Here is a 21,550-nt window from a genome sequence, read left to right as displayed (position 1 = left end):
ATATTACATAATGATAAAGGGGTCAGTCCAGCAAGAGGATATAACTATTATAAATATCTGTGCACCCAATACAGGATCACCTACATATGTGAAACAAATACTAACAGAATTAAAGGGGGACATTGAATGCAATGCATTCATTTCAGGAGACTTCAACACACCACTCACTCCAAAGGACAGATCAACCAGACAGAAAAAAGTAAAGAGACACAGGCACTCAACAGCATATTAGAACAGATGGACCTAACGGACATCTACAGAACACTTCATCCAAAAGCAAAAGGATACACATTCTTCTCAAGTGCACATGGAACATTTTCAAGAATAGATCATATACTAGGCCACAAACAGAGCCTCAGTAAATTCAAAAAGGTTGAAATTGTACCAAGCAGCTTCTCAGACCACAAAGGTATGAAACTAGAAATAAATTACACAAAGAAAAAGAAAAAGCCCACAAACACATGGAGGCTTAATAACATACTCCTAAATAATCAATGGATCAATGACCAAATAAAAACAGAGATCAACTAATATATGGAGACAAATGACAACAATAATTCAACACTGCAAAATCTGTGGGACACAGCAAAGGCAGTGCTAAGAGGAAAGTATACTGCAATACAAGCCTACCTCAAGAAAGAACAATCCCATATGAAAAGTCTAAACTCACAATTAATGAACTAGAAAAGGAAGAACAAATGAGGACCAAAGTAAGTAGAAGGAGGGACATAATAAAGATTAAAGCAGACATAAATTAACTTGAGAAGAATAAAATAATAGAAAGAATCAATGAAAGCAGGAGCTGGTTCTTTGAGAAAATAAAATAGATAAACCCCTAACCAGACTTATCAAGAAAAAAAGTCTACACACACAAACAGAATCAAAAATGAGAAAGGAAGATCACTATGGACACCAGAGAAATACAAAGAATTATGAGAGAACACTATCAAAAATTATATGCTAACAAACTGGATAACCTAGGAGAAATGAACAACTTTCTAGAAAAATACAACCTTCCAAGGCTGACCCAGGAAGAAACAGAAAATCTGAATAGATTACTAGCAAGGAAATTGAATCAGTAATCAAAAAACTACCTAAGAACAAAATTCAGGGTCCAGATGGTTTCAATGCTGAATTTTATCAAACATTTAGTGAAGACCTAATACCCATCCTCCTTAAAGTTTTTGAAAAAGCAGAAGAGGAGGGAATACTCCCAAACTCATTCTAAGAGGCCAACATCACTCTAATACCAAAACCAGGGAAAGACACCACAAAAAAAGAAAATTACAGACCAATATCCCTGATGAACATAGAGGCAAAAGTACTCAACAAAATATTAGCAAATCAAATTCAAAAATACATCAAAAAGATCATCCATCATGATCAAGTGGGATTTACCCCAGGGATGCAAGGATGGTACAACATTCGAAAATCCATCAACACCATCCACCACATCAACAAAATGAAGGACAAAAACCACATGATTAGCTACACAGATGCTGAAAAAGCATTTGACAAAATTCAACATCCATTCATGATAAAGACTCTCAACAGAATGGGTACAGAGGGCAAGTACCTCAACATAATAAAGGCCATCTATGAAAAACCCACAGCCAACATTATGCTTAACAGCAAGAAGCTAAAAGCTTTTCACCTAAGATCAGGAAGAAGACAAGGATGTCCATTCTCCCCACTTCTATTCAACATAGTACTGGAGGGACTAGCCACTAAAATCAGAAAACATAAATAAATAAAAGGCATCCAGACTGGTAAGGAAGAAGTCAAACTGTCCCTGTTTGCAGATGACATGATATTGTACATAAAAAACCCTAAATAATCCACTCCAAAACTACTAGATCTAATATCTGAATTCAGTAAAGTTGCAGGATACAAAATTAATACACAGAAATCTGTTGCATTCCTATACACTAACAATGAACTAGCGGAAAGAGAAATCAGGAAAACAATTCCATCCACAATTGCATCAAAAAGAATAAAATACCTAGGAAAAAACCTAACCAAGGAAGTGAAAGACCTGTACTCTGAATACTACAAGACACTCATGAGAGAAATTAAAGAAGATACCAATAAATGGAAACACATCCCGTGCTCATGGATACAAAGAATTAATATTGTCAAAATGGCCATCCTGCCTAATGCTATCTACAGGTTCAGTGCCACTCCTATCAAAATACCAACAGCATTCTTCAATGAACTAGAGCTAATAGTTCTAAAATTCATATGGATTCACAAAAAACTCTGAATAGCCAAAGCAATCCTGAGAAGGAAGAATAAAACAAGGGGGAATTACACTCCCCAACTTCAAGCTCTACTACAAAGGCACAGTAATCAAGACAATTTGGTACTGGCGCAAGAAAAGACTCATAGACCAGTGGAACAGAATAGAGAGTCCAGAAATTAACCCAAGCATATATGGTCAATTAATATATGATAAAGGAGACATGGACATACAGAAAAGTAAAATCAAAATGGATCAAAGACCTGAATTTAAGTCAAGAAACCATAAAACTCTTAGAAGAAAACATAGGCAAAAATCTCTTGGATATAAACATGAGCAACTTCTTCATGAACATATCTCCTCAGGCAAGGGAAGGAAAAGTAAAAATGAACAAGTGGGACTCTATCAAGCTGAAAAGCTTCTGTACAGCAAAGGACACCTTCAGTAGAACAAAAAGGCATCCTACAGTATGGGAGAATATATTACTAAATGACATATCCGATAAAAGGGTTCACATCCAAAATATATAAAGAGCTCACACACCTCAACAAACAAAAAGCAAATAACCCAATCAAAAAATGGGCAGAAGATCTGAACAAACACTTCTCCAAAGAATAAATTCAGATGGCCAACAGGCACATGAAGAGATGCTCCACATCACTAATGATCAGAGAAATGCAAATTAAAACCACAATGAGATATCACTTCACACCAGTTAGGATGGTGACCATCCAAAAGATAAACAACAACAAATGTTGGCAAGGATGTGGAGAAAGGGGAGCCCTCCTGCACTGCTGGTGGGAATGTAAATTAGTTCAACCACTGTGGAAAGCAGTATGGAGGTTCCTCAAAAAACTCAAAATAGAAATACCATTTGACCCAGGAATTCCACTCCTAGGAATTTACCCTAAGAATGCAGGGGCCCAGTTTGAAAAAGACATATGCACCCCTATGTTTATCACAGCACTATTTACAATAGCCAAGAAATGGAAGCAACCTAAGTGTCCATCAGTAGATGAATGGATAAAAAAGAAGTGGTACATATACACAATGGAATATTATTCAGCCACAAGAAGAAAACAAAGCCTACCATTTGCAACAACATGGATGGAGCTAGAGGGTATTATGCTCAGTGAAATAAGCCAGGCAGAGAAAGACAAGTATCAAATGATTTCACTCATCTGTGGAGTATAAGAACAAAGGAAAAACTGAAGGAACAGAATAGCAGCAGACTCACAGAACCCAAGAATGGACTAATAGTTACCAAAGGGAAAGGGACTGGGGAGGTTGGGTGGGAAGGGAGGGATAAAAGGGAAAAAGGGGTATTATGATTAGCACACATAATGTAGCAGGGGTGGGATATATGGGGAAGGCAGTATAACACAGAGAAGACAAGTAGTGATTCTATGCTGATGGACAGTGACTGTAATGGGGTATGTGGTGGGGACTTGATAATGGGGGGAGTCTAGTAACCTTAATGTTGCTCATGTAATTGTACATTAATGAAACCAAAATAAAATAAAATAAAAAGAAGAGAGTCATGACAGCTATAGGATCAATAAGATTATTATATGACTCTGAAGGCATCACTAGAACCAATGGTTAGGAGAAAAAGAAATTCAGCTTAAAATAAAGTCAAATTCTATATTAGAGCTGTCCAACAATGGAATAAATAGGATTCATATAACAGTAAGTATACCTTGTAAATTAAGATGTACTTAAGCAGAGCTCAGTGTTGACAAAGCTTTCAATGTCAATATAGAAAGACAGTTGTTACCTGGAATGTCATGTTGAGAATTACAGGATTGTATATATGGTCAGTCGGAAAGCGTCCTGGGATCAGCTAAGAATATTTGTCACAAGCCTGGCCAAAGGGAAGGTAACACAAATGCCTCATATTTACTATCTCTAATTTAGATAAAATATTTTCAGAAATAGTCATTTTTTGCTGAGAATTTAGATATGAACTAGGTAAAGTTTCTCTAAACTCCATGAGTCTAAGAGAAAGATTCTTTAAATGTTCAATGAAATGATATTTTTAAAGTATTTGTAAATGACAGTCCTCAGCTAGGATCTTGGGTTACTGTCCAAGCAACAAAAAAGAACTGTTTTCTCATTTTGTTTTCACTCTCAAAACCACATTACTATCCTGTGACTGTAATACTTAACTCACAACACTGCACTGTGCTTGACAATTTTCAAAGTATGTTGTGTTTTTACTTTTAACACAATTTATGACTCTCAGGTATGAACAGAGAAAAGCATATGAATAGGCAAGAACAAAACTGAGGTCTGATAAATACAAAATTTTTAATAAAAATATTTTTCCTTTCATAATGTCCTAGAACTTCATTTCTAATTAAATTAAATCAATCAGCCGAAAATACCCCACCTTAAAAATACACTGAAACAGAAAATCCCTCCTCCTTTCCACTATTCTGCTTTTCACAGAGATTACTCTCACCAACCACAACCCAAAAGGAGCATTCACTGCTGTGCTGGAGCAGAACACCTGGCCGCACTGTGTCGGAGGAGTGCTGGGCCGAGAGTAGCAGCAAGAGGAGGGCCTGCGGAAGCGTGGGAGAGGCCAGCCCCCAGCCCCCTCCACCTACTGGTCTGAAACCCTGGAGCTGACCCATCAGTCTGGGTTTTTGCAAACCCTCCGTGGGATTCCAATGCAAGCTAATGTTTTCTAGCCACTGTCTTACAAAATGGTTGCGTTTCCCTGTAACACGGCAGTACCCGTACTTCCTTCTCCTCAGCATCTCTTCATTCTTCCTTACATTTTGCACAACCCAAAGATTTCCTCATCTGAATGATTAATTCACCAGTAACTCTGTGATGATTTGTGTCTCTTGTTTTAAAATGTGAGACTGTCTCTTAAGCCATCCAGTATGTTTTAAAATTTTTGTTACACATAAATTTTTATAAGCTTTTTACATAGAAAGAGATGTTTAACATGTCAACAGGTTAAGAATAATCCTGTGTAAAAATCAGTTTGCAAACAGGCCTGCTTTTTTTCTTTATTCCATTTTAAACTGTATACAATATATAACACACATTTGTAGGAAAACTTTTTAATCATACTTGTCAAACAGTTTATAAAGAAAAAATTATTCCATAGTTATCAAAATTACCACTTTCTTACAAAAACATCTCTTTTGACATTTATACAATCTGCTCTTTCATTGGGTCTTACCTGTGTACATAATGCAGTTGATGAACTGAATCAATGGCTATCACCATCTCAGCCAAGTAAAATCGGGCCATCTCTTCAGGCAATCGATCTTCAAATTTGCTGAGCAGAGTAAGCAAATCCCCACCAACATAATAATCCATAACTAGGTACTAAGAACAAAAAGGTAAAATGTACTCAATTAATAGTAAGGGTGAAAACAACACTGAGCCAGATATTTTTGTTGTTAATTAACAAGAAGCTATGTAAGATGATTACAAGACTTTTAAATTTCATAAAGCAGTAAAATAAAATTTTAAAAAACTGTGGCAGGGGAAACACAGGATTACCATTGTTTTGTATTTTGCAAAGTAACAAGATGAAAAAAATAACATCATCACCATCACCTACAACAGACCACAGTACCACCATTTCATAGAACAGACATTTTAATTCCCCAAAAATGATTTAAAAGCTCAGACTATAAGATAGTCATTTACCTTGAATAAATTCATCTTTATCATCATTACCTTTTCCTTATTTCACCTTGAATCAGTAAAATTTTACTATAATCAGCATGTGGATCAGCATGTAGAAATCACAGTTGTAGAGAATATAGTAATCCCCACCATGTTTTTCTTCCCATTTCCAATAGTGTATAAATATCAAAATGGGTTTTTCTTAGGAATGTATAAACAGAAGCCAACCAATTTTAGATATGGACTCTTACAGTATATTATGTATGATACTGTGATTTATAATAAGAAACATATTTTCAAACATATTTTTTGGCACAGAGCACAGGGTTCCTAAAACCTCTTGGAATTTCTTAAGTGACAGATAAAGGTGTCTTTTATTTGTAACAAGCCCCTTTCAACCACACCAGAATTTATGTTAAAGAGGTGATTTTTGGAAAGCCCTTAGGTAACTTAAGGATAGGGGCTGGTTGCCAGGGAAACAACCAAGATTAGAGGGTTAGAATTTTCAGTCCCACCACTAGCCTCCTCGGAGAGGAAAGGAGCTGGAGGAGCTGGAGGTTGAATCAATCATCAGTGGTCAATGATTTAATCAATCAAGCCTATGTAATGATACCTTCATAAAAACCCAGAAGCAAGGAGTTCAGAGAGCTCCCATGTTGGTAAACACACGGAGGTAGTGCTGGGAGGGTAGTGTGCTCTGAGAGAACATGGAAGCTCTGTGCCCTTCTTCATACCTTGCCTCATGCATCTCCTTCATTGGGCTGATCCTGAACGCTGTGAGCTGCTCTAGCAGATTAACTGAATGCAAGGAGGGGGATGTGGGACCCTCAATAGTCTGTGGGTCAGAAGCCCAAGTAACAACCTAGACTTGTGTCTGGGAGGCAGGGTAGTGGAGGAGTCTTCTAGGACTGAGCCCTTCGCCGTGGAATCTGATGCTATCTCCTGGTAGACAGTGTCAGAATCTAGTTTAATTGGAGGACACTCTGCTGTTATTGCAGAATTGCTTGATGTGTGGAAAACCCAAACATCTAATGTCAGATTCAAAGACAGTTCAGAGAATACTTGCATAATGTAAATAAAAACAACAGTTTTCCTTTACAGTGTGCCAAAAAAGAAATGACAAGGAAAATACATACCAAATATTTATAGGGATTGTCCCCAAGGGCTGTCAGGTTACAAATGATGTCACAGCTTATTTGCTAGATTGTTCCATAAACATAGATTGCATATATATGCATGCATTGTATTTTTTAAGGTGAGTGAAAACTAGACATAGTGGAAAAATAGGCTTTGTAGTCAGAGATAGCTGTATTCACATTCTGACTATGGGTCATAAGTGGCTTTTGAAAAATTACTTAGTATCTTTAAGACTTTATTTTCTCATCTATGTAACTACAGTAATGATACCTTCTTCAGAGCGTAGCACTTAGCATGAAAGCTGGTATTTAGAAGATATTTAAATGTCAGTTATTGAATCAGTCAAGATGATTTTACTACAGATGGAGATATTATTTCAGGGTTATCACCAAGTTGATATTAAGGTTAAAGAGTCTTGAGAAAATTCATGTTCTTATCACTATATATTACCATTATAAGCAAGGGCAATTTTTGCTAAATAAAAAGAGCTAATTTCATTTTTGAGATCTTTAAAAATTAGGGAAACAATGTATTTCAAATCCTGGTGCATGGTTTACTTGCTTATATTTACTAGGCCTAATGTTTAACAGACTCTGTCATGAAGATGAGAACAAACTAATGTAATAAAATTCTGTTAATATAAACATGTTGCTAGAAATGGAAAAGAAATCCAAATCCATTACTTTTAAAAGAAATACTCTGAATACAGTAGCAAACAAACTTTTCAAATGAAAAAGCAAAGCAAGTCAGCTATTAAAACTGGAATCTAACATTTATGGACAGAAAGTCTTATCTTCAATAAACATTTACCAGGTACCAATCAGGAATTTGTACCAAAGAGAGAGAAAAAGTCCAGAGGAGAAAGCGACGAAAGGCTGCATGTGAAAGGCTTTCCTTACTTGCCAGTGTGCTCTCTCCTTGCCACACTAGGCTCCAAGGGCTGAGCCAGGAACTGCCAGGAAATCATCATCTCAACATTTCTGCCATCGAGCTTCTTTAGTCACCACCTCTCTTCTACTTTCATCTACATACTGCCATGTTCTTCGTCTTAGCAAACCCAAAACCCCCATGGACCCTTCCCTTCCATCCTTCTGATGTGCTGTTGTAAACCTCTCCTGTGAACAAACTTCCCTGAGACAGAATAAACAATGATGAATAAAACATTAAGTACTCCTAGTCTCCCTCTCCTGCCACCTCTTGAACAAGAGCTCTGGCTTTGCCTACTCACATTCCTTCCCTGTCGGCTTTCAGACGTAAATTAGCTGTTACTGACACAGAATTCAGCAACTGGAGGAGCAAGGGGCAAAAACAAAAACAAAAATTCTCAAGAGAAAAGCGATGAGCTGAAAATGAGCTATACTTACAACAGGGTTTTGGTATTAGGGAGACAAGGCACACTGGACAAGGCAGACTAATAACCTCACATAGGAAAAAGCTCCTTTTCCTCTCCAGCATATCCCAGCGAGTACCTCAGCATTGGGAAGTCACTCCTCATGTTTTCTTTATTCACTACAAGAGCCAATGAAACCACCAAGGCCTCACTGAGTTGAATTCCTACTAAATCTCTGTGGGGTCTACCTACTTCTATCCCTACTCACTACCACCATCCTAATCCAGGCCCTGTCCCTCTCCTGAATGTACACTACTACAGGCTTATGGGCAAAGTGAATAAATAGCTTTCCATAATATATTTTATTCTGTAAATAATTTTCTTAGGAATGGAAAATAAAATACAGAACAAGTGAGAAATTCATTCACTACACTGCAAAACCACAGAATAGCTGTACGATATATAGCAAGTCAGGACATTCAGCTTTGATTCCTGAAAAAATTCATGAAAATGGTAATAGTTATTTCCATGAGAATGAGCAACTTCAACATTGACACTACTGGCTCAATTGTACAGGATAAAGCCAAATATTTTCTGCTGGTTAATTAGACAATGAATATCCACAGGTTTTAAAGCACCTAATATTTTCATGTGATTTATAAATTAGTCCAACTAATAAGCCTTATCCTGCCCACACATATTTTTGTCACTCTCACCTGTAATATATCTTAGCAGATTCCAAGTTGGGTTCTATCAGATAAGTAGAAAATTTCTCTACTTCTTTGAAAATACTACTAACTGTAATTATTCCATGCAAATTATCATAGGAGCTAATTCCTCAGTTACTTCACACTCAGCATTGACTCCCAAAAAAAACAACGACTGAGCAGAATCAGTAATATCTTCTAAGAGCCAAAACAAACCATTCAAATAATTTCCCTGGCTTTATAATCAACCACTGATGTTGTTCCCAATGTCCATGATTCTTGGAGCAACCATTCTTGCCAAAGGCTAACAGTCTCAGACAAGCTTATCTTCTGTGGACATATTTCTTGGGCTGCTGCCATCAAACATGATCTAATAAACTCAGCGTTGGCATATGGATGTCCTTTCTTGGCTAACAAATGAGCCACTCAGGAAGTTATTATGGTTCCATCCTCATTTTCATTTTGTACTTTTGTGAAGAAATTCTACAGAGGTAAGATACTCTGTTTTAAATTTTCCAACTTTTTGACTTGTTCTTTTCTGTGAGTCAGGAATGTTATAATGAATTCTCAGTATGACAATGCAGACACTGTATTCTATTAATACAGTTGTAGTACAATTGCATAATAAACACCATGTTGCCATTTAATTCATTAACAAAACAATTCATACCCTACTATGACTTCAAAGCATGACTTTTGAAGTCTACTTTTCTTTCCTTATTTTGATATGAGTCATATGCACTATTAATAAAAATAAAATGTCAAGGTATAGCAGTATGTACAATACTTGAAATGTGATCAAGCTTCAACAGTTAATGAAATTCATAGTCTGCAGAGCAGCAGCTACAAAGTGATGAGACTAACACACACTGTGTGTTACCTCTGTAAGAGTGCCAGTCTCTGTCACCACCAGTCAACTGCCACTGTAGCACAAAAGCAGCCAGACAGTATATAAACCAGTGGGCATGGCTCTGTTCCAAAAAACTTTGGACACTGATATTTCATTTTATATAATCACATCACAAAATATTCTTCTTCTGATTTATTTTTCAACTTCAAAAAATGCAAAAAAAAATTCTTAGCTGTACAAAAAGAGATGTGGGCCAGATTTGAGCTGCAGGCCATTATTTGCCAAAATTTGATCTTTAAGAACTCCAAAATATGTGGTGCTATTCCCTCAGAAACACCGGACTTACATATCTAACCCACTACATTTAATGGATTATCCATTTAATTGAATCATCACATGACAATTCAAACCCAACACATACCAAATTAAACTAATCATCTTCCCCTGTACTCTAAATTTTCTCTTCCTCCTGAATTTCCCTACTCAATTCACCAACTACTAACCAATGAATCTCACGAGTCAGACACTGGAAAACTGGGAATCATTCTGAATTCTCCTTCCTTCACTGACATCCATTTGAATACATAAAGTTTGAATTATTTTACTCCCTAAATAGTACCTGAAACCATCCCTCCCTCTTCATCCCACTAGGACATTATCCCCTTTATTCACCTCATTATCTGTCATCTGAACATTATAAAAGTCTCCTAAGTGGTCTCCTCACCTCTAGTTTTGCCCCTGAAATTCATCCTCCACACTGCTGCCAGGATGTTCTACGTAAAACATAAAACTGATTATCATTTTCTCCTCAAAACCCTCCTGGACATTAGAATAAAACCTGCACTCAGCACAGTGACGCCCTGGAAGCCTCATTTTGCACATCTCCCTACACGGTTATAGCCTCACAGACCTTCCTCTCATCCCTCAGGTAAGCCTGCTCCTCTCCTGCCACAAACTCTTCTAAAGCCCTCAAAGAGCAGTTTTCAAGCTTCTTCAGTGACAGACCTCTATGTACTCACGAGGGAAGGCGGGGGGAAGAAGTTAAGGGACCACTCAGGGAAGTTCCAATTCCACATGCTTGACTGTCCAGGCTTTCAGATGTAATGTCATTTAAAAAAATATGCACAAGGGTTTCATGACAAAAAAAAAATCTGTTTCTGAAAAACATGGTTGTGAAAGTCTAGTTTCCTCACCATAGCATATAACATGCTATCTGATGGGCCTCCCCCATACCCAAGCCTCTTATTCTTGCCCCGTCAATAAGAACATAACAGGCTGCTCCAAATCTCTATGCTTTTGCTCATGAAGTCTCCTCCGCCTCTTTTCCCTTCTTGGTTTAGCTAACATACACTTGCCTTAGAAGAGTGCTCACTGACTTCATACCTTTGAATAAATGTTTTGTTTTCTGAAATAATCTGGAAGTATTATTTATTTGATTTTGAATTTTTTTGTCTGGCTTCCCTCACATATGTAAGAACAGTAAGAAAAGAGATCCTTATTCACTAGTGAATCTACAGATCCTAAGGAACAGTGCCTTGTACACAGCACAGGTATAACAAATACCAATCAAATAAATGAAAAAAGTCTTATTAATTTTTATATACCAGTACATGGTATAGTATCTGGCACACAGCAGGAACTCAACACAAATATATTAAAAAATATACACTGAAATAAAAACTGGGGTCAGAAAATGGAGAGCCTTGCATTGTAGGCCAAAGAGTTATATACACAAGTATGGCACATTTCACCTTATTTTCCTATTTAGTTGTTTATCTTGTCACTCTTCAATTGGCAATGCTTCTAAAACTCTGATTTTCTAAGCTCTTTCCCACCTTTTCCTGTCAAGTGTTTCATGATGTCAATATAAAATTATATATCACCTAGAATTTAAATGTGGCTCGACTTAAAAGTAGCCCATACATACTCTAAAAATTTGTAAAATTTTAAATAGTAACAACAAATGACAAATAAAATTTATTGGGAAAATTATGAAAAGAAAAATCCTGAGCACCTTTTACAGAATTAAAATCTGTTTAGTTTTGACTTGCTTATTAAAAAGCATAGAAAATGCCAATGGGAAGATATTGAATTACCCGGGGGGGATAAAAAATCACATATCAAATAAACTTATACTCTATGACATTCAGTGGTTTTCTAAATAACATCCACATTTAAATAATACTTAATTGAAAATAATGCTAAATTCTGCCAACAAAAAATTAACAAGGATATAGAAACATATAAAAACCAATCTTACTAAGTTATTGTCATCCTGGAAAGCATAATGCAAAGCTGTAATCCATTTATTGTCTCCATTCACTAACACATCTCTTTCTTCACGAAAACATGCTGTCTGAAAAGGAAAAAGAATTTTTTTTTTAGATAGACGACACTTTATGGAAAACTAGAAAATAAATCATGCAAACAATTGCTTAATATATTTATTACACTTTCTGTTCTGGAAAAAGAATTCATCCAACATTATATACATGACGTTTCAAAAAGTCAAGTTATAAAAGTACCCTCAGAAACTGGACAACTGGAATGGTACACTTACAAATACTTGTTTTATATTAAAAAAAAGACTGTTACAGTTCAAAACAAATCAGAATGACATACAGACTCATTTAACAACCATGGTCCAACCTCTCATTCAGACAACACAAATGTGAACATTTTGCCACATTTACTTATCTTTTTATCTTTAATGAAAATAAGATATAAGCTGTAGCCTTCCCATTCCTACTGCATTCTCCTCTCTTCCTCCCAATATATAAATTATCTGAAGTTAGTATCTATCTTTCCAATCATGTGCTTTGATAGCACATGTATGTGTCCAAAATCAATTGAACTGTTCTGTGTTTTGAAAACTTCCATGAATGGTAGTTTTTCTATCCTTTTGCAGCTTGATTACTTTTTGCTCAAAAATGGCTATTTTCCTTTTAATTGCTATAGTATGCCACTGCTTGAATACAGGTTATTTACAATTTTGTGTTACTACAAACTTTCAATGAATATATCTGTACAAATGTACAGGAGTTTCTCTAGGGTATACATTTAGAGGCAGAAATGCTAGATACCAGACAATCAGCTTTGTTTCATAAGTGCTATATGAATTAGTACCTTTGCTCCAGTGTATGAAATCTCTCCTTTCCCCACATTATCAACTGTACTTGGCATTATTTGACTTGTAAGTGCTTGTCAATATGATGGGTGTGAAATTATTTCTCACCATTCCTTTAACATATTCCTAATGACAGATACAGGTATCTAAATAGCTTTACACACACTTAGTGGACATCTGAGCTTTCTCTTTGTTCACTCACTTTGTAAAACTGTTAGCTTTTCCTGAGAACATATTTCTACTATTATAAAGGTATATCCTAGAGAACCTTAGAAATGTGTGGCTAAAAATTAACAAATTCACATGAGACATTATAATTCTGTAATGTATCATCTTAAAATTTTTATTTTAAAAACTCAACTATGCTACAAAGTTCAAGAACTGAAAGGTAAAGTAGAAACTAAAAACATCTCCCAGAGTCAAGCCCTTTCCTATTAAATGAAAGTCATACCTTCACTGTCCACTTTTGTGTCCAGAGGTTATCACCAACAACTGTTGAATAACTTCTCAGAAAATTTCTCTGTCTAAATAAGCATCACACACACACACACACACACACACACACTATATTCATGTGGCATCCCATCTCCCGTCTTTTCTTTTACACAAATGAGAATCTCAGAACTCTGTAAGTTGTTTCTTTCAAGGAATAATGTATCTGAACAGCTTCCCACACCAGTACAGAGACCTACCCGATTTTTCTTAGTGGCTATACATTGAAAAATCATCCATACAGTGTTCTATCTATAGCAGAAGCTTAATAATTTATTTCCCACAAGGTAAATTCAATAGCCATGATATCCAAAACAATTAATATTACCTAATTTACCCTAATTAAGTACCTAATTTACCCTAGTTTTTGTCTATTTGCATTAATTTTATTTGATCAACTGTAACTTCCTAAGCCATGCATTAAACAGCAGCACCAGAGAAAATATCAAAATAATTAAAACTTTAACCAATTGGCAATTTACCTGTCAATTCAATTATTAAAATCTACAGTATTAGATTCATTTGGTTCATTTTAGGGAGAGTACTGGTTTGCTGCTAACATTCTAGAGAGTTAGTGACAGCACTCAGGGCCTAGGAGACTCCTCCTGGCTTCATCTTACTAGGACAACTAACTAATTTTATAGACTTTCTAGCTAGAATCTAATAAACATTTGATTGATGACTCTAAACTAAATAAAGCTCCAAATACTTTTTGTTAACAGAACAGATTAAACTTTAGTAGATTCTAATATATTCTAAACTCCTTAGTGAAGAAATAATTTTAAAAAATGAAATATAAACTATTTATTATATATTATTATCAAACATATACAGAAGGAAACACTAAAACAAGCCCCTCGCCCAACATGCCCATCAACCAACGTCAACAATTATCTTACTGTTCAATCTTGTTTCATTTGCACTCTCCCCCACTCTCCACAACACCCCCTCCATGTACATATGTGCACAGGCATGTATGTACACACACACACACACACACACATATGACATTTTCATGATCTTCTCTGAAAATATTTGGGTATTAAACTGTTCCTATAAATTCCTCAGATACTTTTGCTTGGAGAACACATATAAATACAGAATAACATAAATATGTTATATCAATTGGAAAACAATCATTACAAAAATCTGCTGTAAAAGTAAGTGGTTTCCAAACATTCTTTTAACAAAAGTGTATAAACCTCACATTAGAAGGTTTTCCATTTGGTTTTCAGACAATATTAAATTAGCATCACAAATTATCATTTTTATTGTAACTACATGAATTGTGAATTGCTGAATTTGTCTCTTAGGCCTTTAAAAAAAGGCATCATAGATAAAATGTTACTAACTGATAATTAAGGCTCTATTGGCTCTCTACAATTTTACAGTTCCCTAAAATTATTTCTAAAATACCATGTAAATATTCCAATAATTAGAATATTACCTCAGCTCTTTTCAGCATTTCCCATTTATTCAATATTTTCATGGCAAATACTTTATCTGCATTTTTGAGTTTCACTACAGCAACCTAGAAAAGAAAATTCAACTTTTAAAATATGGTAATACTTTTTTCAGTCATCCATTTTCCTTTTTCCTCTCTGTAAAAAAATAAATACCAAAATTATCAATGATTTCCATGCAATTCAAATTCTAAGATGCTAAATCAAATAATATTGTCAATTGAAAACTTACAGAATTGAACATACGTCTAAAAAATAACTGTGTTTTCGAACACTGTATCAGTTGGTGATGTACATTATATTCTCCTTTTCAAGTTTTCTGTCCTGGAATTTAAACTCAACATCTACTATCACTAAGAAATTGATCAAAATGTACAATAAGAAATAACCAGAGCTTCTTAAATACTGTATACCGAATTCCAACATAATGATACCAGGAATGCCAGCTGCCAAAACAATTATGTTTCATGGGGAACAAATAATATGAAATAAACAGAAAATACTATTTTTTCACACCACATTTTACATACTATACTACAATGCCCAATACAGACACACAGACACAGACACACACACACAGCTCTAAAGATTAAGGCTAAAAGTTCTGTAAATTGTTTAGTTTACACATTCCTTTCCAACAAAATGAGTAAATATTTCTGCATTTGTATTTTAAAGATCAATAAATTGTCATATACAAATACTTAATGCCCCATTTTCACCCTCAGCAAACTGATTAAATTTCTTTTTCTACTTCTCTGCTTCAGTTTGACCAGATAATCTCAAAGGGCCCTTCCAGCTCATTGGGAATGCTATGGGACTGAGGCTGAAACACAGAAGAGGTGACAAAAGGATGTTGCTCAGGTAGAGAAAGGGGAAGAAAAATGCTACACTAATACGCAGACACAATACAAACTATTTACAGCATATCTTAAAACAGTTCAAAGGGATATATTGCCAAGGACAGAGAATAGGTTTAAACTCATGGCAAAATTTTAAAAAAATTAATAGCAAATATATGTATCAGGGGAACTTAATCAAGTATATTTGGATTAGATTGCAATAAAAGTAATATGACAAGGGAGGCGGAGCCAAGATGGCAGCATGAGTAGAGCAGCGGAAATCTCCTCCCAAAACTATATATATTTTTGAAAATACAACAAATACAGCTATTTGTAAAAGAGAGACCAGCAGACACAGGACAACAGCCAGACTACATCTACACCTGCGAGAACCAAGCACATCACGAAGAGGGTAAGATACAAGCCGCAGCCCGGTGGGACCGGAGTGCACCCCTCACCCCAGCTCCTGGCAGGAAGAGAGGAGTTGGAGCAGGGAGGGAGAGGGAGCCCAGAAGTGCTAAATACCCAGCCGTAGCCATCTGCACCAGAGTGCAGACACAATGCATGCATGGGGTGCTGGATTCTAGGGAAACAGGACAGTAAAATCTGCGAGTGGGCCCCCACAGCTGGCACCCCTGGGACAAAAGAAAAGCAAGTGCCCTTTAAAAATCTTAAAGGGACCGGGGCCTCACAGCTGGAAGGAAGTGCCCCAGTGCAATCAGCCAGTAACTGGGAATCCCGGGGAACAACGGGCAAGCCCCTGGATGGCAGCGCAGCTTGAAGGCCCCTCACGGTGATAAACAGCCTCCCACCAGTTCCCTCTCTGGCACGACTCCACCATAGCGGCAGTGGCCACACCCACAGCAACCCGGCAGAGCTTCTTCCACAGTGGCCAGGCAAAAATCAGACACCCAGTCTGCGTGCAGCTGCCCAGCACAAGCCGCTAGGGGCTGCTGTTCTCCCAGGAGAGGAAGGCCACAAACTAGCAAGAAGGGACATTCTCCCAGCTGATACACGCACCAGCTCCCCACAACTACCTATATGGCCATAAAGGCAGAAGAATTTGATCCAGACCAAAATAACAGAGACAACCGTTGAGAAGGAGATAGACCTAACCAATCTTCCTGAAAAAAAATTCAAAATAAAGGTCATAACCATGCTGACGGATCTTCAGAGAAATATGCAAGAGCAAAGGGAAGAAGTCCAGAAGGAAATTATAGAAAAGAAACAATCTCTGGAAGGACTTAAGAACAGACTGGATGAGGTGCAAGAGGTCATTAATGGAATAGAAATCAGAGAACCGGAACATAGAGAAGCTGATGCAGAGAGAGATAAAAGGATCTCCAGGAATGAAACAATATTAAGAGAACTGTGTGACCAATCCAAAAGGAACAATATCCGCATTATATAGGTATGAGAAGAAGAAGAGAGAGAAAAAGGGATAGAAAGTGTCTTTGAAGAAATAATTGCTGAAAACTTCCCCAAACTGGGGGAGGAAATAATCGCTCAGACTACGGAATTACACAGAACTCCCGACAAAAGGGACCCAAGGAGGACAACACCAAGACACATAATAATTAAAATGGCAAAGATCAAGGACAAGGACAGAGTTTTAAAGGCAGCTAGAGAGAGGAAAAAGGTCACCTACAAAGGAAAACCCATCAGGCTATCATCAGACTTCTCAACAGAAACCTTACAGGCCAGAAGAGAATGGTATGATATATTTAATGCAATGAAACAGAAGGGCCTTGAACCAAGAATACTGTATCCAGCACCATTATCATTTAAATATGAAGGCGGGATTAAACAATTCCCAGACAAGCAGAAGTTGCCTCCCACAAACCACCTCTACAGGGTATTTTAGAGGGACTGCTGTAGATGGGAGCACTCCTAAGACTAAAGAGATGTCACCAGAGAAAATAAAATCACAACAAAGAGAGCAGACCAACTAAATACTAACTAAAGGCATAAAATAAAATCAACTACCCACAAAAGCAGTTAAAGGAAACACAAAAGAGCACAGAATAAAACAACCAATGTATAAAGAATGGAGGAGAAGGAATAAGAAGGGAGAGAAATAATCACCAGACAGTGTCTATAATACCTCAATAAGTGAGTTAAGTTAGGCAGTAAGATACTAAAGAAGCTAACCTTGAACCTTTGGTAACCACAAATCTAAAGCCTGCAATGGCAGTAAGTACATATCTTTCAATAATCACCCTAAATGCAAATGGACTGAATGCACCAATCAAAAGACACAGAGTAACAGAATGGATAAAAAAGCAAGACCCATCTATATGCTGCTTACAAGAGACTCACTTCAAATCCAAAGACACACACAGACTAAAAGTCAAGGGATGTAAAAAGATATTTCATGCAAACAACAGAGAGAAAAAAGCAGGTGTTGCAGTAGTAGCATCAGACAAATTAGACTTCAAAACAAAGAAAGTAACAAGAGATAAAAGAAGGACATTACATAATGATAAAGGGCTCAGTCCAACAAGAGGATATAACCATTATAAATATATATGCACCCAACACAGGAGCACTAGCATATGTGAAACAAATACTAACAGAACTAAAGGAGGAAATAGAATGCAATGCATTCATTTTAGAAGACTTCAACATGCCACTCACTACAAAGGATAGATCCACCGGACAGAAAATAAGTAAGGACACAGAGGCACTGAACAACACACTAGAACAGATGGACCTAATAGACATCTACAGAACTCTACATCCAAAAGCAACAGGATACACATTCTTCTCAAGTGCACATGGAACATTCTCCAGAATAGACCACATACTAGCCCACAAAAAGAGCCTCAGTAAATTCCAAAATATTGAAATTCTACCAACCAACGTTTAAGACCACACAAAGGTATAAAACTAGAAATAAATTGTAAAAAGAAAGCAAAAAGGCTTACAAACACATGGAAGCTTAACAACATGCTCCTAAATGACCAAATTAAAATAGAGATCAAGCAATATATGGAAAAAAATGACAACAACAACACAAAGCCCCAACTTCTGTGGGATGCAACAAAAGCAGTTCTAAGAGGAAAAGTATATAGCAGCATTCTAGGCATACTTAAAGAAGGAAGAACAATCCCAAATGAATAGTCTAACATCACAATTATCAAAATTGGAAAAAGAAGAACAAATAAAGCCTAAAGTCAGCAGAAGGAGGGACATAATAAAGATCAGAGAAGAAATAAATAAAATTGAAGTCAGCAGTAGGGGGGACATAATAAAGATCAGAGAAGAAATAAATAAAATTGAGAAGAATAAAACAATAGAAAAAAATCAATGAAACCAAGAGCTGGTTCTTTGAGAAAATAAACAAAATAGATAAGCCTCTAGCCAAACTTATTAACAGAAAAAGAGAATCAACACACATCAACAGAATCAGAAACGAGAAAGAAAAATCATGATGGACCCCACAGAAATACAAAGAATTATTAGAGAATACTATGAAAACCTGTATGCTAACAAGCTGGAAAACCTAGAAGAAATGGACAACTTCCTAGAAAAATACAATCTACCAAGACTGACCAAGGAAGAAACATAAAAATTAAACAAACCAATTACGAGCAAAGAAATTGAAGCGGTAATCAAAAACTACCCAAGAACAAAGCCCCCGGGCCAGATGGATTTACCTTGGAATTTTATCAGACATACAGAGAAGACATAATACCCATTCTCCTTAAAGTTTTCCAAAAAATAGAAGAGGAGGGAATACTCCCAAACTCATTCTATGAAGCCAACATCACCCTAATACCAAAACGAGGCAAGGACCCCACCAAAAGAGAAAATTACAGACCAATATCCCTGATGAATGTAGATGCAAAAATACTCAACAAAATATTAGCAAACCGAATTCAAAAATATATCAAAAGGATCATACACCAGAACCAAGTGGGATTCATCCCAGGGATGCAAGGATGGTATAAAATTCAAAAATCCATCAACAACATCCACCACATAAACAAAAAGGACAAAAACCACATGATCATCTCCACAGATGCTGGAAAAGCATTCGACAAAATTCAACATCCATTCATGATAAGAATTCTCAACAAAATGGGTATAGAGGGCAAGTACCTCAACATAATAAAGGCCATATATGATAAACCCACAGCTAACATCATACTGAACAGTGAGAAGCTGAAAGCTTTTCCTCTGAGATCAGGAACAAGACAGGGATGCCCACTCTCCCCACTGTTATTTAACATAGTACTGGAGGACCTAGCCATGGCAATTAGACAAAACAAAGAAATACAAGAAATCCAGATTGGTAAAGAAGAACTTACACTGCTACTATTTGCAGATGACATGATATTGTACATAAAACCCCTAAAGACTCCATTCCAAAACTACTAGAACTGATATCAGTATACAGCAAAGTTGGAGGATACAGAATTAACACACACAAATCTGTGGCTTTCCTATACACTAACAATGAACCAATAGAAAGAGAAATCAGGAAAACAATACCATTCACAATTGCATCAAAAAGAATAAAATACCTAGGAATAAACCTAACCAAGGAAGTGAAAGACCTATACCCTGAAAACTATAAGACATTCTTAAGAGAAATTAAAGAGGACACTAACAAATGGAAACTCATTCCATGCTCATGGCTAGGAAGAATTAATATCATCAAAATGGCCATCCTGCCCAAAGTAATATAAAGATTTGATGCAATCCTTATCAAATTACCAACAGCATTCTTCAAAGAACTGAAACAAAAAGTTCAAAAATTCATATGGAAACACCAAAGACCCCGAATAGCCAAAACAGTCCTGAGAAGGAAGAATAAAGTTGGGGGGATCTTGCTCCCCAACTTCAAGCTCTACTACAAAGCCACAGCAATCAAGACAATTTGGTACTGGCACAAGAACAGAGCCACAGACCAGTGGAACAGATTAGAGACTCCAGACATTAACCCAAACATATATGGTCAATTAATATACGATAAAGGAGCCATGGACATACAATGCGGAAATGACAGTCTCTTCAACAGATGGTGCTGGCAAAACTGGACGGCTACATGTAAGAGAATGAAACTCGGTCATTGTCTAACCCCATACACAAAAGTAAATTCAAAATGGATCAAAGACCTGAATGTAAGTCATGAAACCATAAAACTCCTAGAAAAAACCATAGGCAAAAATCTCTTGGACATAAACATGAGAGACTTCTTCATGAACATATCTCCCCAGGCAAGGAAAACAAAAGCAAAAATGAACAAGTGGGACTACATCAAGCTGAAAACCTTCTGAACAGCAAAGGACACCATCAATAGAACAAAACGGTACCCTACAGTATGGGAGAATATATTCATAAATGACAGATCTGATAAAGGCTTCACATCCAAAATATATAAAGAGCTCACGTACCTCAACAAACAAAAAGCAAATAATCCAATTAAAAAATGCTCAGAGGAGCTGAACAGACAGTTCTCCAAAGAAGAAATTCAGATGACCAACAGACACATGAAAAGATGCTCCACATAGCTAGTTATCAGAGAAATACAAATTAAAACCACAATGAGAAATCACCTCACACCAGTAAGGATGGCTACCATCCAAAAGACAAACAACAACAAATGTTGGCAAGGATGTGGAGAAAGGGGAACCCTCCTACACTGCTGGTGGGAATGTAAATTAGTTCAACCACTATGGAAAGCAGTATAGAGGTTCCTCAAAA

At 36.5% G+C, this 21,550-nt stretch overlaps 1 protein-coding gene across 14 annotated transcripts in view; it reads right to left on the bottom strand.

Annotated features, from left to right (window-relative positions):
- The window catches only part of CDC42BPA (CDC42 binding protein kinase alpha), a 288,893-nt gene that overhangs the window by 161,963 nt on the left and 105,380 nt on the right, over window positions 1-21,550 (bottom strand). For all 14 annotated transcript variants that reach the window (XM_073216736.1, XM_073216729.1, XM_037013633.2 and 11 more), the window contains exons 3-5: window positions 14,984-15,067; window positions 12,178-12,273; window positions 5,439-5,587 (exon numbers count right to left, since the gene is read on the bottom strand). In XM_073216736.1, the coding sequence (XP_073072837.1) occupies window positions 5,439-5,587; window positions 12,178-12,273; window positions 14,984-15,067 (329 nt within the window). The remainder of the gene's footprint in view (window positions 1-5,438; window positions 5,588-12,177; window positions 12,274-14,983; window positions 15,068-21,550) is intronic.

The sequence above is a fragment of the Manis javanica genome, chromosome 11 (assembly GCF_040802235.1).
Source record: "Manis javanica isolate MJ-LG chromosome 11, MJ_LKY, whole genome shotgun sequence".
In the NCBI taxonomy this organism is placed as follows: Eukaryota; Metazoa; Chordata; class Mammalia; order Pholidota; family Manidae; genus Manis; species Manis javanica.
Note: the sequence above shows the minus strand (reverse complement) of the source record. Positions and strands in the feature narration are given on the sequence as shown.